This window comes from Pseudochaenichthys georgianus, chromosome 21, assembly GCF_902827115.2.
Source record: "Pseudochaenichthys georgianus chromosome 21, fPseGeo1.2, whole genome shotgun sequence".
In the NCBI taxonomy this organism is placed as follows: domain Eukaryota; kingdom Metazoa; phylum Chordata; class Actinopteri; order Perciformes; family Channichthyidae; genus Pseudochaenichthys; species Pseudochaenichthys georgianus.
In genome coordinates this window covers 19072131-19092940 of record NC_047523.1, presented here as the reverse complement: position 1 = coordinate 19092940, position 20810 = coordinate 19072131, and the positions used below count along the sequence as shown (strand labels likewise).

The 20810-nt window shown below is 40.7% G+C and overlaps 1 protein-coding gene across 5 annotated transcripts in view; it reads left to right on the top strand.

Moving 5' to 3' along the window:
- The window catches only part of epha3 (eph receptor A3), a 106730-nt gene extending 87492 nt beyond the window's left edge, over positions 1-19238 (top strand). For 4 of the 5 annotated variants that reach the window (XM_071207114.1, XM_034109627.2, XM_071207113.1 and 1 more), the window contains 5 exons: positions 1738-1947; positions 4911-5060; positions 6001-6194; positions 11924-12079; positions 16934-19238. In XM_071207114.1, coding sequence (XP_071063215.1) covers positions 1738-1947; positions 4911-5060; positions 6001-6194; positions 11924-12079; positions 16934-17033 — 810 coding nt within the window. In that variant the 3' untranslated portion in view covers positions 17034-19238. Of the gene's footprint in view, positions 1-1737; positions 1948-4910; positions 5061-6000; positions 6195-11923; positions 12080-15511; positions 15630-16933 lie in introns of all 5 variants that reach the window. The other variant, XM_034109630.2, reaches the window with a different exon arrangement.
- Positions 19239-20810: the final 1572 nt, after the last annotated feature.

The window sequence follows — 20810 nt, the reverse complement described above, 5'->3', positions numbered from 1 at the left end:
AAAGCATTACAAATGTCATCTCAGTTTCATGCGACCAAATGATGGGATATACAGTAATGTCTTCATTAAAAAAGTCAGACAGATAGCAGTTATAGAGTAAGACCTGATGGAAATATACTAGTATATGAATTGTGTTTGTTGTTATCTACTGTTACTAAAAAGAAACCGACAAATTAGTTCACGAGCAAAGTTCCAGACTAGTTTTGAGACAAACACGTTCAGGCTTTTCTATACATTCCTGGAAATGCCTTGTGGATGATTTAAGCAGTTCTGACTGTTTCAGCAAAACTTTCCATACTGGGCTTATCAAATGACAAGGTTTTATGAACTGTATCCCCGCTGCTCTTCCTTCCAGGATGGAATTTGATTCTTGCCATGCCCCAGTCTCTTAAAGCGAAATTGACCTGCCTCACTGAGAAAAGCCAAAGCACAAAAGCCTCAACACTGGCATGAAAGCATGTGCACTGATTCCTGTTTTAGCCCTTCTCCACATGTGTCTGCACAGTATCCTGACACATGAAGGAGGAGTAGCTGTTGTTTCCTGACATTTTCCCAGAGTCCTGCACTTCATCATAGAAAATGTGTCATGTGCACTCACACACAGACATGGAAACACACAGCTCATGCACTGTATGTCTGTGTTCTGAATCTGCAACGCTTTGAAGTGACTAAGCCAGGTGGTCTGGCCACTAATTGCTCCAGACCAAAAGGGAGGCAAGGTGGACCCAGTTGGTTTCAAAGGAAAACACACTCATCTTACACTCATCTCGCAAAAGACTTGGTCTTTCACAAACACAGAGCAAATCAGTGCATGTGTAGAGCAGGGAATGGAAATGCATGCAGATGTAGACAAATGACTCCCTCTCATGCTACACTGAGTGTAAACCCTGAGTAAAAAACAGATAGATAGATAGAAGAAGATAGATAGACAGATGTGTTTGCTGTTACTTTATTAACTTGAGCTCTTCTTTCTTCTTTTTCTATATTTATTTCCTGTTCATACATACAGAGTTAAATATAGACGTTTGCAAACATAAACCAGACTCCTGATTGCTCATGCAAACAGACCAAAAGTGTTTTAGTATTTATAAATGCATCTAACCAATTTCCCAACCTAACATGTATTTGTATTCTTTAGGCTTTTCCTGACATGGCTTACTGAAAACCAAAACCCAAACACATTTAAATACCGTAACTATATGGATAGTTATGTATTTAACTATTTAAGTGTGTTTAAAGTATAAAAAACATTTTAATCATCAGTTTTTCTCCAACAATAAATATTTGTTAGAGAGGAATAGCATTACAACATAATTATTATTTAGTTTTGGACAAATAACTGTTTTTGTTTTAATTATTCAACCAAAATGTCAAGGTCATGGGTCTTGAATTTGCCACCACATGGGCCATTATAACATTGCACCATATCCAAAGTGGACAGTAGCCAGACTGATTGAAAAAAAAAGAAATATCCTATGTACTTATTGTTCCTAATGTCCATACATTACTGCATGTCTGGCTATGGTATTTCACAGTTTAGCTGAAGATGAGGTACGGAATGTCAAAGGTGGTTTTAAAGGTTAATGAAAGTGCTGTGGACACTTATGTAGAAAGGTTTCATTTCATGCAAATAATCAGAAAGGTCAGGCTCCCTTTGTGTTCTGTATATCATATGTATGTAGATGATAACTTTTAATGTATATCATTAACACCGAGTGTGACTTCTCTTTCCTTCAGAAACACGACGCCCAGTTTACGGGGATCCAGCTGGTGGGCATGCTGCGTGGCATCGCCTCGGGCATGAAGTATCTGTCAGACATGGGCTACGTTCACCGAGACCTGGCAGCTCGAAACATCCTGGTCAACAGCAACCTGGTGTGTAAAGTGTCAGACTTCGGCCTGAGTCGTGTTCTGGAGGACGACCCGGAGGCTGCTTACACCACCAGGGTGAGCGAGCACAAACACATTCCAAGGACAGAAATGACAGTGTGATACAATATGTTCGCAACTGTTCTGGAACACACCTTTTTTTTTGTATCCAGGAATGTGCTACTTAAAAGGCAATGTCACAACAACCCCCTGAATGCAACACTTATGTATGGTACTCAATACAAACATTCTCTCAAACTGGCAACAATATCTTCCTTTTTAGTTCTAATGATATGAATATACCTCTCCAGCAAAACGATTATACGATACAATACAAAGATACCTTATTGTCAGTCTAAGTCTACAAATCAACAAGGACATACATTAACATTAGAAACAGGGGAACATACATTACATTATTAGAGACAATATTTGCAAGTCTTTTACGTACATTTAAGAAAACACAACAGCAATGTTCTTATTATCAAATCAAGTTTTATTTATATAGCACATTTATAAACGATTTTTGGTCGAGCCAAAGTGCTGTACATATAATACAAATAGCCTATAGTAGAGACACTTTAAGCAAATACAACAGCACAGATTGTTCAGAATATCAGTATGAGAAAAAAAACGACACCCTCTGTCCTTAGACCCTCTGTCCTTAGACCCTCTGTCCTTAGACCCTCTGTCCTTAGACCCTCTGTCCTTAGACCCTCACATAGTACAAGGAAAAACTTCCAGAGAAAACCCACAGTTTAAGGGGAAACAATGGGAGAAACCTCAGGGAGAGCAACAGAGGAGGGATCCCTCTCCCAGGACGGACAGACGTGCAATAGATGCCGTATGTAAATCGAAGAGATAATACATTTTACAGAATATAGACCGAATGTTAAGAAATGCATATGTCTGTAATAAGAAGATGAATCCACGAGGATGTCAGCTACAATCCTGTGGGAGCCTTCAGGGAGGCAGCATGACGAGACCCAGGCAGGACCGCAGAGACAGGTTTAGCCACGACCCGAAGTCCACGATGAAATTGGTTCCACATTTATGGCATTTCTCGCAAACAAGCGTCCGCCTTATACTCAGGTAATCTCAGCAAACAGATACAAACACTCTTCCTCTGTCTGGCCAGGGTACAGAACACATAAATAAAGGCAGAGCTTTGTGATGAGATTGACATAAATCCACAGAGCTTTGCCTCCCTCAATCACAGCTCCATCCACAACCCTAAGATTTGCACCACTAAGTGCACTTAGTTTCTTCTTACTTTCAATGACAACATAGCTCTGTTGTAATGAAAATGAATGCACCAATGGCAGTTTGAGATGCTGACAATCCTTTTATGTTATTTTTGCTTTAACCTATTTCTCAGATCACATCAGCTTTCAAATATCTAGATGATGCACTTATAACATCTCTACAACAACAATAGTTTGGGTATAATTACTTTGATGTCTAGAAAACACAAGTGGGTTTTAGGATATGTCTTGCTGAACAGGTAAGGTGTATTGCTTGGGCAAGGAAAAGTGTAAGAGAATCCTTAAGAACCTAAACCTATAGTGAGATCAACTTTTTTTTAGAAACAAGTGTAAACGTCTTTGACGTAAGAATGATAACAGTTGGGGGATATTTTTATACTTTTATACTTCATGTCAGAAATGAAACATCATCAACAGGCACACCCCACCTTAGACATCCATCAGTGTGTGTGTGTGTGTGTGTGTGTGTGTGTGTGTGTGTGTGTGTGTGTGTGTGTGTGTGTGTGTGTGTGTGTGTGTGTGTGTGTGTGTGTGTGTGTGTGTGTGTGTGTGTGTGTGTGTGTGTGTGTGTGTGTGTGGTCATTTTCATCATGGGATCCTGTGGTCTCGGCCCATGCGTGCAGCCCCTTTAAACACAGTATAATTTGCTGGCTGAGAATTGCTTGTCAAATAAACAGTCAATGTGCTGTTTGCCTTTTTCCCAGAAATACATAATCTAAAATAATGAGACAGAATAATAAACTGTCCAGTGATGCAGTAACTGACAACGCTCTGCACATGCACGCAGATTTCCATCCGGCCCTTGAATCGTTGGCATTTGGAGTCTTTGTTGTATGTTCCTATGCATGTAGGTATGTACGTTCATTGTTGATGTAGTGCTCAAACATGTTGCTCTTTATCTAGGGGAGCAGGTGTGTATAGTATGAATGTGGAAGCAGAGGCTGTGTGTGTTTTCCTGTGTTCGTTTCTGCTACCATGTGTTATTGTGTGTTTTCCCAATGTGTTATCGTACTACAGAGTTTCATTACTGATCATGTAGTATCAGTGTGTTTTCTAGAGGGCGCGTGTGTGACGGCACTGGGCTAGACCTAGTCAGTTGCTTGGCCAATGTCTCTGTTAGCTTTGGCTGCTTTGGCCTCTTTTCCCCAGCTCCGTTTTCATCATTAGTCCAGCTTCTGAGCTAGAATGACAAATGCAGCAGACATAACTCTGCCATGTTATGCAGGAAACTTTAGATTAGGGTTTGATTAATATGTATTTTCTTTCATTCTTTCTCTAAGGATGATGCCAATACCTTTGATTAAAGCTGAACCTTACTTTTTTTGTTACAATGGGGTTCAATTTAATTTCATATGAATACTTTAAAACCCAATTTCGTCAGAATGTTTATACTTGCAATTGTGGAAGAGTAAATTAATCATTGAGAAATGTAAAGTGTTCTTGGTAGGTTACAGTGCAGACTGCTTTTACAGTTGAGAACATAATGCTTGGTCCAAACCACTGAGGGTTTAGTTTCAGAACAGCTCATAAATAGTTTAATTTTGTCAGGGCTTTGTATGTGACATAAACCTATTACACAAAATACTAAATATCCTGTATGCATCATTCAGTATTAACTTGCGGTAATTTTTTTTGATATGTATACCATTACATTGATATCATAAAACTGACAATAACACATGTCTGACAATCCAATAACCAAATATGAATTTGCAGAACAAACTGATCAGCCAAGTTTCTAACTGAATTAACTTGTTTTAATGTCCTGTCTCTCAGGGAGGTAAGATCCCCATCCGGTGGACAGCTCCAGAGGCTATTGCCTACAGGAAGTTCACGTCAGCCAGTGATGCTTGGAGTTATGGCATTGTCCTCTGGGAAGTGATGTCATACGGAGAACGACCATACTGGGAGATGTCCAATCAAGATGTGAGTACTGCCATGATGCAAAGTTCCTGTGTGTTTACTGATGGGAAGTCAGTGAAGGTACCAGCCACTGATCTAGATGAGAAGTGTATGTTCAAGGTTGTGTGAAAACTGTTTTGGCACAGACATGGAAATAAGGGAATTTAAGCCTCGTTCACACTGCGGTACTTTTCCCACAAAGGTTCATGCGAACTTAGTTCATGAGAACTCTTTAGTTCGCATGAACTAAGTACAGATCGCGTTCACACCAGAAAAAGTCCCTGGGGGAGGATTAGGCAAATGAAGCCGCTGACGTCACTTCTTCTTCTTCTGCTTTGGGTTTACTGGCAGGCCGCAAACCACTTCACGGCGTATACTGCCGCCCAAAGTCCCCGGCCGGAAGTCCCCGGAGTTGGGGACTGGCTTCAGTAGAAGCTGCTGGGACTCCCAGCAGCTTCTACTGAAGCCTTCCGAGTAAATCGCCAGAACGCCCACACCTCCTCATCTCCACCGCTCCCATGTTTTATTTTGTGTTGCCATAAGTTAGTCTCTCTGCGTTTCTGCGCTGGGCTAATGCTAATGCTAATAATGCTAATGCGAGGATAATAAAATGGCGGCTTCACAAAACTTTTTGGGAGTTTTACGGGGCGTGGTTTGCAATCCGCCCAGCCAATCAGAAATATAGCTCTTTTCTCAAAAAAGAGCCGCTCGAAAGTCCCTGCTCGAAAGTCCCTGCTCTCTAGCAGGGACTTTCGAGGGGGTAAAAAGGTTCGCATGAACTACTTTTAGTACCGGCTCTTTTTGGTGTGAACGCGATCATGAACTAAGTTTGCATGAACCTTTGTGGGAAAAGTACCGCAGTGTGAACGCGGCTATAGTCCCACAGAGGGAGTTGAGCATATTAGATGTTGTTTGATGTTTGAAGTTGTTTCTGAATCATTTTTATTTTCCTAACTAACCCTAGGTAATAAAGGCTGTAGATGAAGGATACCGCCTCCCCCCACCAATGGACTGCCCGGCCACCCTCTACCAGCTGATGTTGGACTGCTGGCAGAAAGAGCGGAACAACCGGCCTAAGTTTGAACAGATTGTCAGCATCCTGGATAAACTCATCCGTAACCCTGGGAGCCTCAAAATCACTGCCAACACCACATCCAGGTACCAGAAGTATATTCCAGCTTTTATTTGTTGTGTTTGTTGTTCAGTAGCACCTATTTCCTGCATGGAAGGCTATTTGAATAATACAATATAAAATATATGGAGGTAGATCTTAGAATGTGGTGGTTGCTTTGCTAGCTGCTTCTTTCTCCTGATTTGGTTCATGTTCCTGACTGACAGACCCCTGGCTCCAGGCAGTCCAACAGTAGTGCCCAATATACCTTTGATGCACAGCCTTATGGGTAACTTATGGTAGGGAAATGGAGTATTTGCTCTGGGATCACAAGCCATTGGGAAGGCAGTAGCAGTTTTATTTTCCATGAATGAAACACAATTCACCATGATAAAGTAATGGACAACCGAAAGACAAAGGGCATCTGGTTGATAAAAAAACTAATTTGTTGTCATATAATCCTATTGCAATATCCCTTGGTGCACGCCTTGTTTGTTTGTTTGTGGAACCAGACTGTACATAAGAGGGAAATAAACATTGGCTTGCTGCTTCCTGTGTTTGCAGGGAGTTACATGAGAATTAGCTTAACTTATCACACTCATTTTTCCCTTTTCCATGCAGTCTAATGTCAAATTCCTCTCTACTTTTCCCCTTGTTGTTAAGTTAAGTTTCCCCCTCCTTTTCCCCTCCCTTGTGCATAACTCCTTTGTTGGGGCCACCATTCTCTCCCAGGGGGCCGAGGGAAACCAAGGCAGCCCATGTTCAGTTGTCAATTCTGAGCACAAGCGCTGGGTCTGAGGCAGGCGGCCGTGGTATTATGGAGACGTCAAAGCTCATAACATTGACTAATGATTTCTTAAGAAAGTGAAAATAGGTCCCTTGGAGTTTGCATGTAATTTCCCTGATTGGCTTTTAACACCGGGCGAGCAAAGGCTGGCCGACAGAGGCTGCTGTGTTGATTTATGAGACCTGGGTGTGTATAAACGTGTGTGTGTGTGTGTGTGTGAGTGCGGTGGCGGCAGTTGCGCAGCGGGAGCAGCAGGAGCAGCTGCACTCAGCTCCACACACCTCGTTTGTCTCAGGGCTGCCCTGGCTGGTTAATGGAGCACCCCCCTCCTCCTCAGAGCCCAGACTAAAGCCTGGGTCCTGAGAGGCATCTGGAGGCTTCAGGGGTGGAACCTGGGCAGAGTTTACTGTCCCTGCCTGTGGATGCAGAGACACTAAGGTCAGCGGGCCAAGGTTGGCTGTCAGAGACTAATTATGGGCCAACAGGAGCCCAGACAGGGTTAGGGGCCACTCTCTGTCCAAATGGATTTACTGGGTCTCTAAGACATCAGAACGGTTTCTTCATTTTCCAAAACATTACTGTTGTTGCAACCAAGATGCTAAAATACAACTACTACTTATTCTGAATACGTTACAATCAGCATTCATATGAAATGCACTGCTACATGTGTGGCTGGTTTGGGCTTTTTACAAAATATCCTTTTTTTCCCTAAGCCTCACAAAGTCAAATGAATAATGACAAGCCTATGTGAACCTGTATCAACAAATCAAACCAATTTTATTACTCCTTACTGTATTTATTTTCCCACCAAAATCTATCTGGAGAATAAGGATATTTCATTCTTTTTCAGTAGTTATGGCTGGGCTGGATTTGGGGTTGGGTTGAAACAAGAGCTGAGCCCTTCCATGATGAGGGGCTTGGGAGAAAGTAAACTAGGGCCGGGGGCTGCCGATGGAACCGAGCAGAGATCCATGTCGGTGTGGATCTTGGCCAGTAGGGTTAGTTAGGGACTGGGAATGGAAAACAAGTTTCTATTGGTGAAAATAAACCAATCCAGGGTCGTAGGAATGCAGATCAGTAATAACCACTTCAAGATAAAGAAAGTCAGACAAGAAGTTTAGTGAATCAGAAATGTCCAAATGTGTAAATTGACATATTGACTTGAGTGTTCAAGAAACTGGATGGGGGATACAGGATTGGTAATGGGCATGGTAGGTGTTTAAGGTGTTTGAGTTTAAACTAATTACAAACTTTACTCTGAAACACTGGCGAGTTAAATAAATGAAGAGTTCAGAGTAAGAGCCATGCATGCTTGACTGGAATCAAATCAAAATGTCACACTTGAATCAATTTAGGTTAATAGCTTTCTTCACCACCTGAGTAGTATTGATTAAAACTACAACACATCCATCACATCCTACAGAGGCAGAGGATAACAAGTGGCCACATATCAAAATGTATATTCAAAGGGCTAATAGTAGGCCTAACAGTAAATCAGTCTAACCTCTCCACAATGCACCCTGGGAATTGTCCTAGTAGCACAGCGAGAGGTGAATTCCTCCCCGACTGCCCTGCCCACATGTATCTGTTGAAGCTCTTCTCCTCAACCACCTTTCTGCTTCCAGGGAGGGCTGTAAAAACAAGAGACTATGCAGTCCTGTTATTTAGAGGTCAAAGGAATGAAAGATAAGCAGAATAGAGGAAATGGAAATGAAAACGACAATGGGGGTAGACTTCATTTTCTCTCTGGTGTATTTATATTTCCTTCTGTTCGAGCTGGTGTTTTCCACAATATGATATGTTGTTAAGTCCAGGAGGGTTTTCAAACCCCCCTCTGCCGTCAGACAGATGCTCTCTTTTCTTTCTATTTTCCCCTTCCGAGCATCTCTCTGTTTCCTCTCCAATCATATTGTCTCTTGAGCAGCCGTGAGATGTTGCTGAAAATGGAACAACAAAGGAAACAAAGAAAATGATAAGGGAGGGTAAACAAGGTCATTTGCAGTTTATCTCTCGGCGGAGACAGGAGAGGGGGGGGGGGGAAGCCGAGGATGAGATCAGAGGAGAAATAGAAGAAAAGTGGTACAGGAAAGGAGAGGAGAGGAAAGGATCAATAATCCTGCAAAACAGCTTAACATTCTTATCTTGTCAGCCTAAAAGTTCTTATCTTAACACATTTTGGACACCCTTCTTTCCTGAAAGAAATCAACAAACGTGTATTGGCGTACAATCAGTCACAACCATCACAATTAGTTCCTTTCAAAAAAGTAGCTATTAGCATTTTCCTTTCACTCATAAAACAGATTTTCTACAGTCTACTGAGATTCACTTCCCGCTTTTCCCCACACACAAACCACCCCCACCTTCCGGGAGTTGATTCCCATCTTTTTCCTACAAACCGGTCTCTCCAGGGGGTCCTGGGGGGCCTTAGCATTTTGACAGGCCTCTGATCTGGCAGGAGAAGACTCAATCATTGTAACAACACCCACTCATCTGCCACAAATGTATTTTTCACATTTTTCCTGTCTGCTTTAGTTGTCATCATCTTCTCTCTACATAGTGTGGTGTTTTTGTCTATGTTGCTTGATGGTAGTGTTATGGTTTTCTATTCTTTTATTATTTAAATTATACAATATATCGTGTCAACATGAGATAGTCAAAGTGCATGTCTAGTTTGTGCAACACATCACTCATCATCTCTGAGGGAGAAACAACCAATGAAGTATACTCACCACTAATCTGAAGGACATATCATTCGCAATTACAGCATACATACATGTTGAGTTTCAACTGAGAGCATGTGTGGCTGTGCCGACTTCCAACACTAACTTCATATCTATTCGTTACGTTAGTGAATAAGAAGATTATCCCAACCACATCGCTTTTGAGTCATTTACAATTATATTCACAAAAGTGTAAAGGAAGTGCTACATTTGAATTGTTTTAAATATATAAATATATATACATAAGGTTGAATTTGAATGTCCCTTGATGCATAAGAAAATGCAGTCTCACACACAGTGGCTCCAAACATCTTTGCCACTCCAAACCAGTCAGACGCAGGTTGACTTACTGGTATTCTCCTACGTTTATTTACAAGGTCACGATTGAATAATAATAATAATAATAATAATAATAATACATTTTATTTCAAAGCACTTTTCCAGGTGCTCAAAGACGCTTTACAGGGGTTTGATAAAACATGATAAAATAGAATAAAGAATAGAAATAAAAAATAAATAAATATTAAAACAGCAACACAGCATAATTCACAGATTAAAAGCCAGTCTGAAGAGGTGTGTTTTGGTCAGTGTTTTGAAAGTGGGGGGGTCGGTGCAGTCTCTGATGTGCTGTGGACGGGAGTTCCAGAGGGTGGGGGCGGCGATGGAGAAGGCTCTGTCCCCCCAGGTTCGGAGCTTGAATAATATTCCCTGTGGGAGAACTCCTGCCCGGTTCTGCCCTGTTCTCAAGGCTCTATTCCCTTGTGTGTGTTCAAAACAGGTGCAGCACGCCCTTATAAAGAAAGAGTGCCTTTGCAACTTTTAAAAGCCACTCACACATTCAGTAATAAACACACACTATGTTTACGGATATCGATGAATGTGTTTCAAGTCCCAGTTTGACCTAATGTGTTTGACCTGGTTTCCCGTGTCCTGCTTTGGCAGCAAAGTGATCCACACTTGTAAAGAAAGCATCAGCGGTGACATTAGAGAATGGACAGCTTCCTCTCCGCTCTCTCTTTCTTCCTCACTTGTCCTTCTTCCCCCCGTCTTCAGCGACCATCAATCAGAGCGGGTCAGAACAGCGCCTGCAGCCATTCCTTCACCCTCTGCTGTTGAATGAGCGCTCTAAAGCCCAACGCGGTGCATTTGATTTGATCCAACTCAAAGCATCAAATCTAATCAAATCTAATGTTGTGTTTTGCAGCATGGTACATGTACAGCAGGAACCGGTAATGACATTAGACAGAAAACTGATGCCGCTGTTGTTAGTAATCTTGTTCTTGAATATGTTAAATACATTATGGAAATATTTGTGTAACAGCCTGATTTCCCCCCTGTATTTAAAGCCCAAAGGCTCTGTGCAGGTTTACTGTATGCAACAGACACATACTGTATGGGCTGTGTGTGCGTGCGTGTGTAGGAGTGTGTGTGTGTGTCTGGCTCCCTGATGAGTGCCGCTCAATCAGATCAAGAGGCCTGGCTTACGTTTAGTTCGGTATAGTCTAGGAATGCAAGCGCAGAGAGTATATAATAGTAAATATGCATGTCAAAGTGTGTATAAATCAATTATAAAAACTTGCTATAGCAATGCTATATAATCAGGACAGGCTGTTCTCAACACTGGTCATAGCGTTACCTACGAAGAATAATGCTCTGTAATTCATTTATATCCCACAAAATCAATTCATATGCATTTCATAAAATGGTGAACCAGGAAGTATAAAGAGCCACAACGTCTGCGCGGTGTGGACATCGATGTGTTTGAGTAGTAGCTGAAACACCAGACTTTCATTCAGGAGATAGCTCTCCATGTCCTGTCTGAAACCAAAATGTAATTATTTTTCACGTCTCCTGCGTTTTCCCATTACCATTTAAATGTAACCCAACCATGATTTCCTCCTAATCCTAACCAACGTGTTTTCTGTGACGACATCTTTATTTATAAAAAACAGTGCATGAGCGGTATGATCAGATACAGCCTGCAGGGCATTTGTGGAATTTAGACATTTAGATAGAGTGACAAATGAGTGAGAACTTTTCTATGTTAACAATGTATGCCAGTGCATTGGGAGTGACATGATGAGTTGTATGCCAATGACATCATAATACATCCCTACCACAACAACATGGTGTGGGCGAGGCCTTGGTGGTCCTGAAAATGCATAAAGTTAATTCTATGAGTCAGAGTCGTTTACAGGTCATTACCCAAGGAAACACGTGTGTATGGAGTCTTCATTAATGTTGTTATGTTCCTCCCGTGTCCCCTCAGGCCGGCCAACCTGTTGCTGGACAGGAGCAGTTCAGAGGTCCCCTCCATGGGGACGCTGGGGGACTGGATGGATGGAATGAGGACTCTGCCCTGCAAAGAGGCCTTCTCTGGGGTCAGCTACAGCTCCTGTGACACCCTGGCCAAGACCTCCACAGAGTAAGACACACACACACATATACACACACACACACACACACACACACACACACACACACACACACACACACACACACACACACACACACACACACACACACACACAAAGTAAAGAAAGCTATAGAGCCCTTACTAAAGGTGTCCAGATGAGACATGGTAATTCATTATGACAGGCCTTTAGCCATGCTCTTGATGTTGCAAGTATGACCACAGAGGGAGAAGGTGAGAGCATGAAAAGAGAGAGAGAGATAAGTAGACACGGAAAAAGAAAGAGGAATTCCATAAGGAGGATAAAAGAGAAACGATTGAGGGAGGGAGTGAGAGAGGAGAAGATAAAAGGGGAGAGAGAGAGAGGCCTTTTAAAAGAGAAGAACCTGTCAAGTATGCATGATGCTCTCTAAACTGCGGCACATTCAAATGCAGAGGAAAGATCATGCAGAGGTTTCTCCAATCCAGTTCTACAGACAAGTGATTTGGATAGCACAAACTGTTGGAAGTACTGTAAGTATGTTGAGTATGTTGACCTGTGTCGAACTGACCAAACAGTAAGACACAAGTAGGGTCAGCTGTCAATCCATGTCGCCACATCTTCTTAAAAAATATTTTTGTAAATGTTATCCCAGCGATATATTTTAAAATACATGGTGTTACAGATACTGAACATATTATCTTTTTCCACTAGCTGTATATTTTCTTCTATAATATATTATTGGCAAATGATTCATGATTGATATTTGTATACGATACGTATATTAACTTTTTTTTCAACATTAAAATGTGTTTATATTTATGAACATGTATGTATGGATATGAATGTAATCCAGCCATTATTAATCCTCAAAAACACATTTGGACTATGTTTTGTATACAAAGAATATGCACGTTCGTGATTGTGCTATGAGTAACTTCACGTGGAGAATTATCTCAGAGGGCATTTGTCGCCGCAGCGGCTTTAGTAAATCGATGCCTCTGGATAAAGGAGAGGTATACCACTGACAGAGATTATAGGGCTGACACTGCTGGCAGGATCCTCACCTGACAAATGGTTCTGAGATAGTGGATCATGTTCGGGCCACAATCCAGATACGGAAAGGAATTATAAACCTCATGCACAGTGAGAAAATACTGAATGATATTCTGGTTAACACCCTTTAGACTTTTAGGTCAGAGTGCATCTATCGGAGAAAATAAATGATTCTCCTTTTCCTTTCTCTGTCAGATTAATAATCGTTCATTTATTATCCTTGTTATCAAAGCAGAAATTCACTATGGTGATGGCAGCAACAAGGTGTAACCGTGTCAATAACCAAACCAGATAGTCATTAGCCCTGACAGTGATAATGTGAAAAGAAGTAGTGTCTTATTGGTGCCCAATAACGATTAATTTGGGAGTTAATGTCATTACTTACACAGTTGGCAAATATGAAATGCAATGTCTTGTATCAGAACTTCATTTTCTACAAATATTGTAATGCTGCTATTAGCCAGGTCTGAAGGGGTGCTTTTACCACACACACCAGTTCTTTAAAGAGAGACCTTTTTTATGAAAATAAGTTTCTGTATTGATTTTCTCTTTTATTCTTTTTTGTATAATTTTCTCTTAGCTCCTTTCCATTATCTCAGGGGTATCATACAAAAGATACATTGACATGTTTCATGCCTTCTCGCCAATGAATATGTGTAATCGATAAAAAGTTTAACATATTACAAGAGAAACGAGCTTACGCTGCAGACACTGGGTATTGACAATATACCATTAATCTCAGATAACCCGCTCTGTAGTAACCTCACTAAAGAAATCATATTGGTCCATTTTATTCTTTAGCTAGATGCTCAATTGGATCACTGCAGGATTAATCCACTGAAGGCTGGGCTAAGGCACTCAAGGCGAGCGCAGCTTCACGTCTGGCAGCCTTGGCTGAGACTATGCATTGCTCCGTATAGATCGCTCTATTGATCTGTACAGTCTTAATCTAGTCCTTGATATTCAGCACCAGGCTTGGCAACGCTCTGACCTCTGAGGGAACAGTAATCATGCTGGGCTGAAGAGTGCTGACTCATCTTCTGTGGTAATAGAGGAATCTTTTTTTTTTAGACGGGATGGAATACATTGATTAGGAAATACAGCATCATTTAGATGATTTGCTTCATCTACTGAGAGTACATGAAAAGTTCATATCAGGTATTTGATTGAGAAAGAGATTAACTTAACCCAAACTCCCAGACAATGGGCAGCAATCTAAAGTGAGTAAAGTAGTCTCCACACAAGAAGTACAAGTATTAATACAACAGTCCAGAAATACTTTATTACAAGTTAAGGTCCTGCATTCAAAGTGTCACTTAATACAACTACAAAAGTATTTGTATTGAAATATATGTAAAGTACCCAAACTAAAAGTACTCCGAATGGCCATTTACAGAATAATATATATTATATTACTGGATTTAATTGATGATCTATTCATGTGTAAATTATGTTATCAGCTGGTAAAGGTGGAGATAACTGTAATTACCTTTTATACTAAATATCATAAAAGTATATCAGTAGTAGTTCATTTATACGTTGTATATATAATACCAACCTGCAGTGTAACTTAGGTATAACTGAGGTTGTCAAATAAATATTGAGGAGTAAAAAGTACATATGCGTCTCTTTAATATAGTGCAGTTGAAGTATTTTGTAACGTAAAATAGAAGTACTCAAGACGAAATACTTAAAAAAAAATGGTATGTACAGTAGTTGAGTAAATGTACTCTTCACTATTTCCCAGCATTCTCTTTGTTTCATCAATACAAATCCTGTGTTAATAAATGTATAATAAAAGCTTATTTTAACTGTGTACACTTGATGTTATAATCTAAAAAGCAACATGTATTCAGTATAAAGTGATGCAGGGGTTACATGTTGTTGGTTTCGTTTCAAAAATAACATCAGAATTCACTTATACCAACAGTGAACAAAGAATACCCTCCTCTTTAGACTCGGGGAGGATAGGGATTTCTGTGTTAACACGATGACACGCTGGGGAAAGACACTTTTAACTGTTAATCTTTCTCATGTGATGTGTGTCTGTTCCTTTGGCTTTCAAATGTTTGATTTATATCATACCACATGTGTTTCATGTTGACATGGTTTAATGTATTCTTTGTTCATCATTGCCTTGTCTTGAGGTGAGACATTGGTATTCCAGACATAAAACCAAAAGAATGATTTAGAAGAGAAAACCTTTCGTCTACACACAATGTTACTTTTATAGACGGGCACGTTGGCTTAAAAAATGCAAAATGTCGCTTTTGTTCTTGTTGATTTGGTAGTTTTTATCTTAAATTAAATATGTTTGCTGAATGTTTAACTGGTGACAAAAAGAGAAAGCACCTATTTATGATATGCAGTTCCATGTGTTAATGTTGCTGGGCCTGGCTGTCTCTCAGTAGAGTGGTCCTGACGGAGGTCCACGTCACACCGGCCACTTGCCCAGAATGGGAGCCGTCCATGGGGATCACCACTCTCTAACGCCCAGCTCCTCTCCGCCTCCTCAGGCTCTGGATGGTGGGTGGAGGATGAACGACTCACGCCCCACCTGGGAGCAGTAACCTACGTCCAGTGTCACTGAATAGATCCACCTGTCTGACTTTGGAAGGGATAGTTCGTTCAATGTTGACTTAATAGCAGTTTTTCCATTCAGCTGTTAAATGTAATACAAAGAAAATAGACTCAGCATTCTACAAAATGTAACAACATAAAAGCATTGTTTGTAAGTGCAAAAAAAGGCAAACACTTTGTTTTCCGTCAACTTCATTAAAACACATGACGTTTATACTTATATCATTAGTTCATGTGATTGAACTATCCCTTTACATAGTCGTGCAGAGTGAAGCAAAGTTCTGGCTGATCAAGATGTTTCTGCTAATTATGATGCGTTGGACAACTCAAATCACTGCTTGCATCTGAATAATACAACCATTGTTGAATAACACACACATGTGATAATGGCTGTGAGTGTGTGACTGCAACTCCTCTGCTTTACTAATATGATGCTATTGTGTTAACTCCTAGATGATCAAAAGACTAGAGTGGTGATGTGTGCTGTGACTTGTTCTGTATATCAACACTGTTCACTGCACAGCGCCCTGCATTTACTGTGCGTTAAGACATTGCTACTATGGGTCTGACATACTAATTGAGCTCAATAATAATGTGTGTGGTACATGCCTTTGACATATAACACATCAGACTGACACCAGCTCTAATGTCCTGTACACATGGTCTTTTCTCACACTTGAATGCATGAAACTAATCTTTTTAGATGATCTAACAAGTTAACAAATGAGTGTAATGTCCTGCACATGCACCAGTGCTGCTCCGCCCCACACACTTATCCCAACCCTGTCAAAGATATACAGTTCAGTACCATACAGGAAACTACATATGGTATGCCGTCATGTCCCTCCCATGCCGCTTCCTCCACTGACAGGGTCATAATGGCAGCTGTCAGTGTAGCCCCATAGGCCCACCTCCCTCTTTGTTAGTAATAGAAAGTGGAGACAACACCCCCTCAACCCCTGGACACCCCCCCCCCCCCCCCCCCCCCCCCTTCAGAGATTTGGCAGCCCAGTGGCCTTCTGGGAAATGCAGTTCTTTGTGAATGACGGATGCATGGGAAAGTGAAGGGAGCAGCACTGGGAGCATGTCATTAAACGTCATATGGGGTGTGACATCCTCCATTACTAATGCACACTTTCCATCTTGTTTTTTTCCCTTCTTCCCCTCTGTCACATCTCCCACCCTGATTGTGTCTGGTGTTCCTCCCTCCCCTCCCTCCCCTTTTCTGTCCCCCCCCCTTCACAAACTAGGGATCTGAAAAAAGTTGGAGTGACTATCGTAGGACCACAGAAGAAGATCGTGAGCAGCCTCAAAGCCCTTGATTCGAAGAATGGCCCGGTACCTGTTTAAGAAAGGAACCCAGCGAGTACAAACACCAGAGACCTGTCTGCCGGTGTGGTTGCTAATCAATATTGAACAAAGTGGCACATACGTGGAGACATACGGAAATGGAGGGAAAACATGATTCTTATGAGGGCTTTGCTGTTTCGTTGAAAGAGGATTATCAAGACAGAGAAATGGGAAATGAGTTAAATGCAGGCTTTCGACCCTCCATCCCTCCATGCCCAAGTTGAGATGCCTTACAGACTAAATGGGGGTAGAGAAAGCAGAGGAAAGCCATGGAGGTCAGGAGGATCTGCCCAGAGATATACACTGGGATTGGACTAACATAAAGACGGAGCTGTCCATTATTGGCTAATCTCGATACCTTAGCCTTTCCTTTACGGCTCAAAAGGGGAGGGGCATGCTCTTAGTCTCCTCCCACCTCGCCTGAGCAAGAAGCCTGTGGAAACACGGCGGTGAAACGGCTGAAACGCCTCGTATAGGGGAGCATGGCAGACAGCAGCCCCTCACCCGGATTCGGACCCTTCCTGGGCAAATGAGGTCTGTGGCGTGAGATTGTGTTTCAACTACCTACATTTACTGTCTCTATCCATGAGAGAACGGCGCTGGTTATGGACACACCTAAACCAAGCCATTTTACTCTGTAGCTCTAACCTATAGCATTTGCATTCAGTAGACCTGTCACATTAAAGCAATAAGTATGATAATCAGTTCAATATTCTCAATATATGGAAGCCTTGAGTCTGTCACAATGTAATGAACGCTGTGCTTTGAAGGTACAGGAGCCATAACACACTTCACTCAGATTTTTCTTTATCATGACATCTATGTTCTATGTGCTTATGAACAGATATTGTACAGTTATCGTGCCGTTCCCTCGACCCAATGCCCTTTGTGTGAATTCTCAGGATGTATACTTTATACCTTGTCTTTTCGCTAAGGGGAAACAGACAGAGGGGATGGAGCAGTGACAGGGATAAGAAAGGCAGAAAAGGGGAAACAGTAAGAGAGATTTATAAGAGGAAAGATGGAACATTTATGAGATGACGTGTCATGCAGGCCACGTTCTTGTTGGGTTGCGCAAGTGTCGGAAACTTGAAGCCAGTTTCAAGTGCTTGAGGTTCTTCTTCAGGTAAAACAGATTAGCATAATCAACCCCACACAGCATCAGGTATCAATTCCTTAAAAGGAGTGGGATTAGTTTTGCGCCTAGTTCAAAAAGTTGAGATCTGATCTGAGGGGGGTTGTAGTCTTGCTTTAGTTCAAGTTTACTAACAGAAGCCACACAGGGTCTACATTAGCTGTTAAATGAATCCGTGAATCCTGCAATGTTTAAAGCAAATAGAGTGCCTCCTCTAGTCGGGTGGGATCATGGTGGGATCTCTTAAGCAAAGAGCTCCAGTTTCAATTTGTTTTCAACGAAAGTTGAGTTGATCTTCTTTTCTGTGTTCTTATCGGGGCATGGGGTTTTCCAATCATTGCCGTAAACTATCAAGGTTTGAAAATGCCCTGTCTGAGATGCAACACTTCCAATAAATGATTGCTTTCTGAGATAGTACATTATGTCCAGGATGGGATTTCCTAAAGGCACTTTAGAGTTTAGATGATCTTTGAACAAAGATGAACAGACTTCAAGATGATCGTCCTCTGCTTTGATATCACCGATTGGATCCCTCAACCGAATCCAGTATTTTTACTGAAACGTTGGTACTGTTGGATGGGTCATACTTAACCATAAGGGGTGCTATCTTTACGCTTCTTCCAAGCACTTAGTAAACAATATTTGAGCACTTGTAATGGATAAGGTATTGCCTTGGATGGAGACTAAGCTTATCTAATGGAAAGGAGTGATTCTGGTGCTTTTGGGAAACCCATCCCTGTTCAGAGCGTCGGTCCGTCCTCTGTTGCCCGGGCTACCTGTGGATGCTGCTGTTGCTGCTATGTGTTCTAATTAGCATGTACATAATGTAAACCATCGTAAGGATAGCAACTAGTGCTACAGACCCCTCTATATGTACATGGCCATCCCTCTTTGTACAAATGTTTGTATGTATAAAAGAATGAATAAAAATGGTGCAACATTTTTAATTAAAAAAGAGACAAAATCATCTGTATTATATGTTATGTTATTTTGGATTTTATTTGTCTGCCTTGTTTTTTTTTTCTACAATAAAAGGCAATTATGATTACATTATTATTTATTTGTTAACATTATACAGCGCAAAGTTGATGGGTTTTGTAGCATACAGTAAATTATGTGTCAGTGCTTTCTCTGTTTAGATTTTTGACTTACTTTATAAACCTGGGACATCTGAAAGAGCAATACTGTTATGCACCCTATATCCAGCCCCCCCCCCATTCTCTGTCTCAAGACTGACCCGTGTGTCTGTGTGAGAGTTTACGTGTGCAAATGTAGATGGCCTTGTCTACTAATGTAAAATGATTTGTAGTGGAAACATTTATATTTTTATAATAAATATTCGCAAAATATTTTCCAAAAAATGGATGACAATAGACCTGCTCCTGTGTTTTTATTCTGTAATGTGATTATGTGGCAGACCAACACATACTTTTCTTTCACTTCAACAGTATTTCCATATGTTTAACAGATCACAAGTGGAAGTGAAACACTCATAACCTAGATCTTTTTTATTTTGCATTCCATACAGTATAGTCTTTTGGCACATCTTGCCTTCTTCAGGATAAAAGTCAGCAATCATCTGACTGACATGTACTGTAGTGGACAGGACATGTGTTTCAAATCACTGAGTTCACAGGGCAATCCACATGAACAGAGAGAAAGGAGTCCATAGAAAGGACATTCACAGCCAGAACAATCTTCACCAGCAACGTCCAGAAGAATATAAAGATAATATTGATGGTAAAGATTAGAAAAGCATTATCTAAACAAATGTAATCAAATTGAGCAATTAGTCCACAAAATACTATAAATATCAACTTACTTTTTAAGTAAAAAATGGATATCTGTTGAAAATAAAATTGTAGATTAAAGAACAGGTTAGGTATACAGTATAAACAAATGTATTATATTTAGCTACAATGTTTTGCTTACAGTAAATGACAGGGTGGTCATCTCCATACAGCATCTCGACTATAGTACATTCCTTTTCATCTACATTTCAAACAATCTCTGATTGGTGCATTTCAGATAGGTGTTATAACCTTGATTTTACCAAAGGGTTTCTGAGAGAATCCTGCTCCTTTAAATATGACCGTGGAAAATGGTAATTGTGTTTAATTACAATTTAAATAAAAAATCATTAAACAGTCAATTAGCATTTTCCAACCTAAAACATTTGAATTATGTTATATTATGTAATGATATCATATATATTGATGAGAAAATAAATATTGTCAGGCCAGGACTTCCACAGAGTACGTTATTTATTGTACATTCTTTTTTAATGCTTAATGTCTTTTTTTTTTTTTGTAAAGAACTTTGAATTGCCTTGCGTTGAAAAGTGCTCTATAAATAAACTTGCCTTGCCTTGCCTTGCCTTGCCTTGCCTTGCCTTGCCTTGCCTTGCCTTGCCTACAAACCTGATCGTGGAGTTATTGTTTGAAAACTGCATCCAGTGGTTTGTTTTGTTGTTCATCTTCCTTTTAACCCTGGTATGGTGTTCAGGTCTGTGGGACCCGTTTCCATTATTTAGCTGAAGAAAAATGATATGATCAATTATTTTTTCAAACTCACACTCAATGGCCTTTGCTCATTTTCTGTGAAGAATATATATTACAATATATGTATATATACGTTGCATT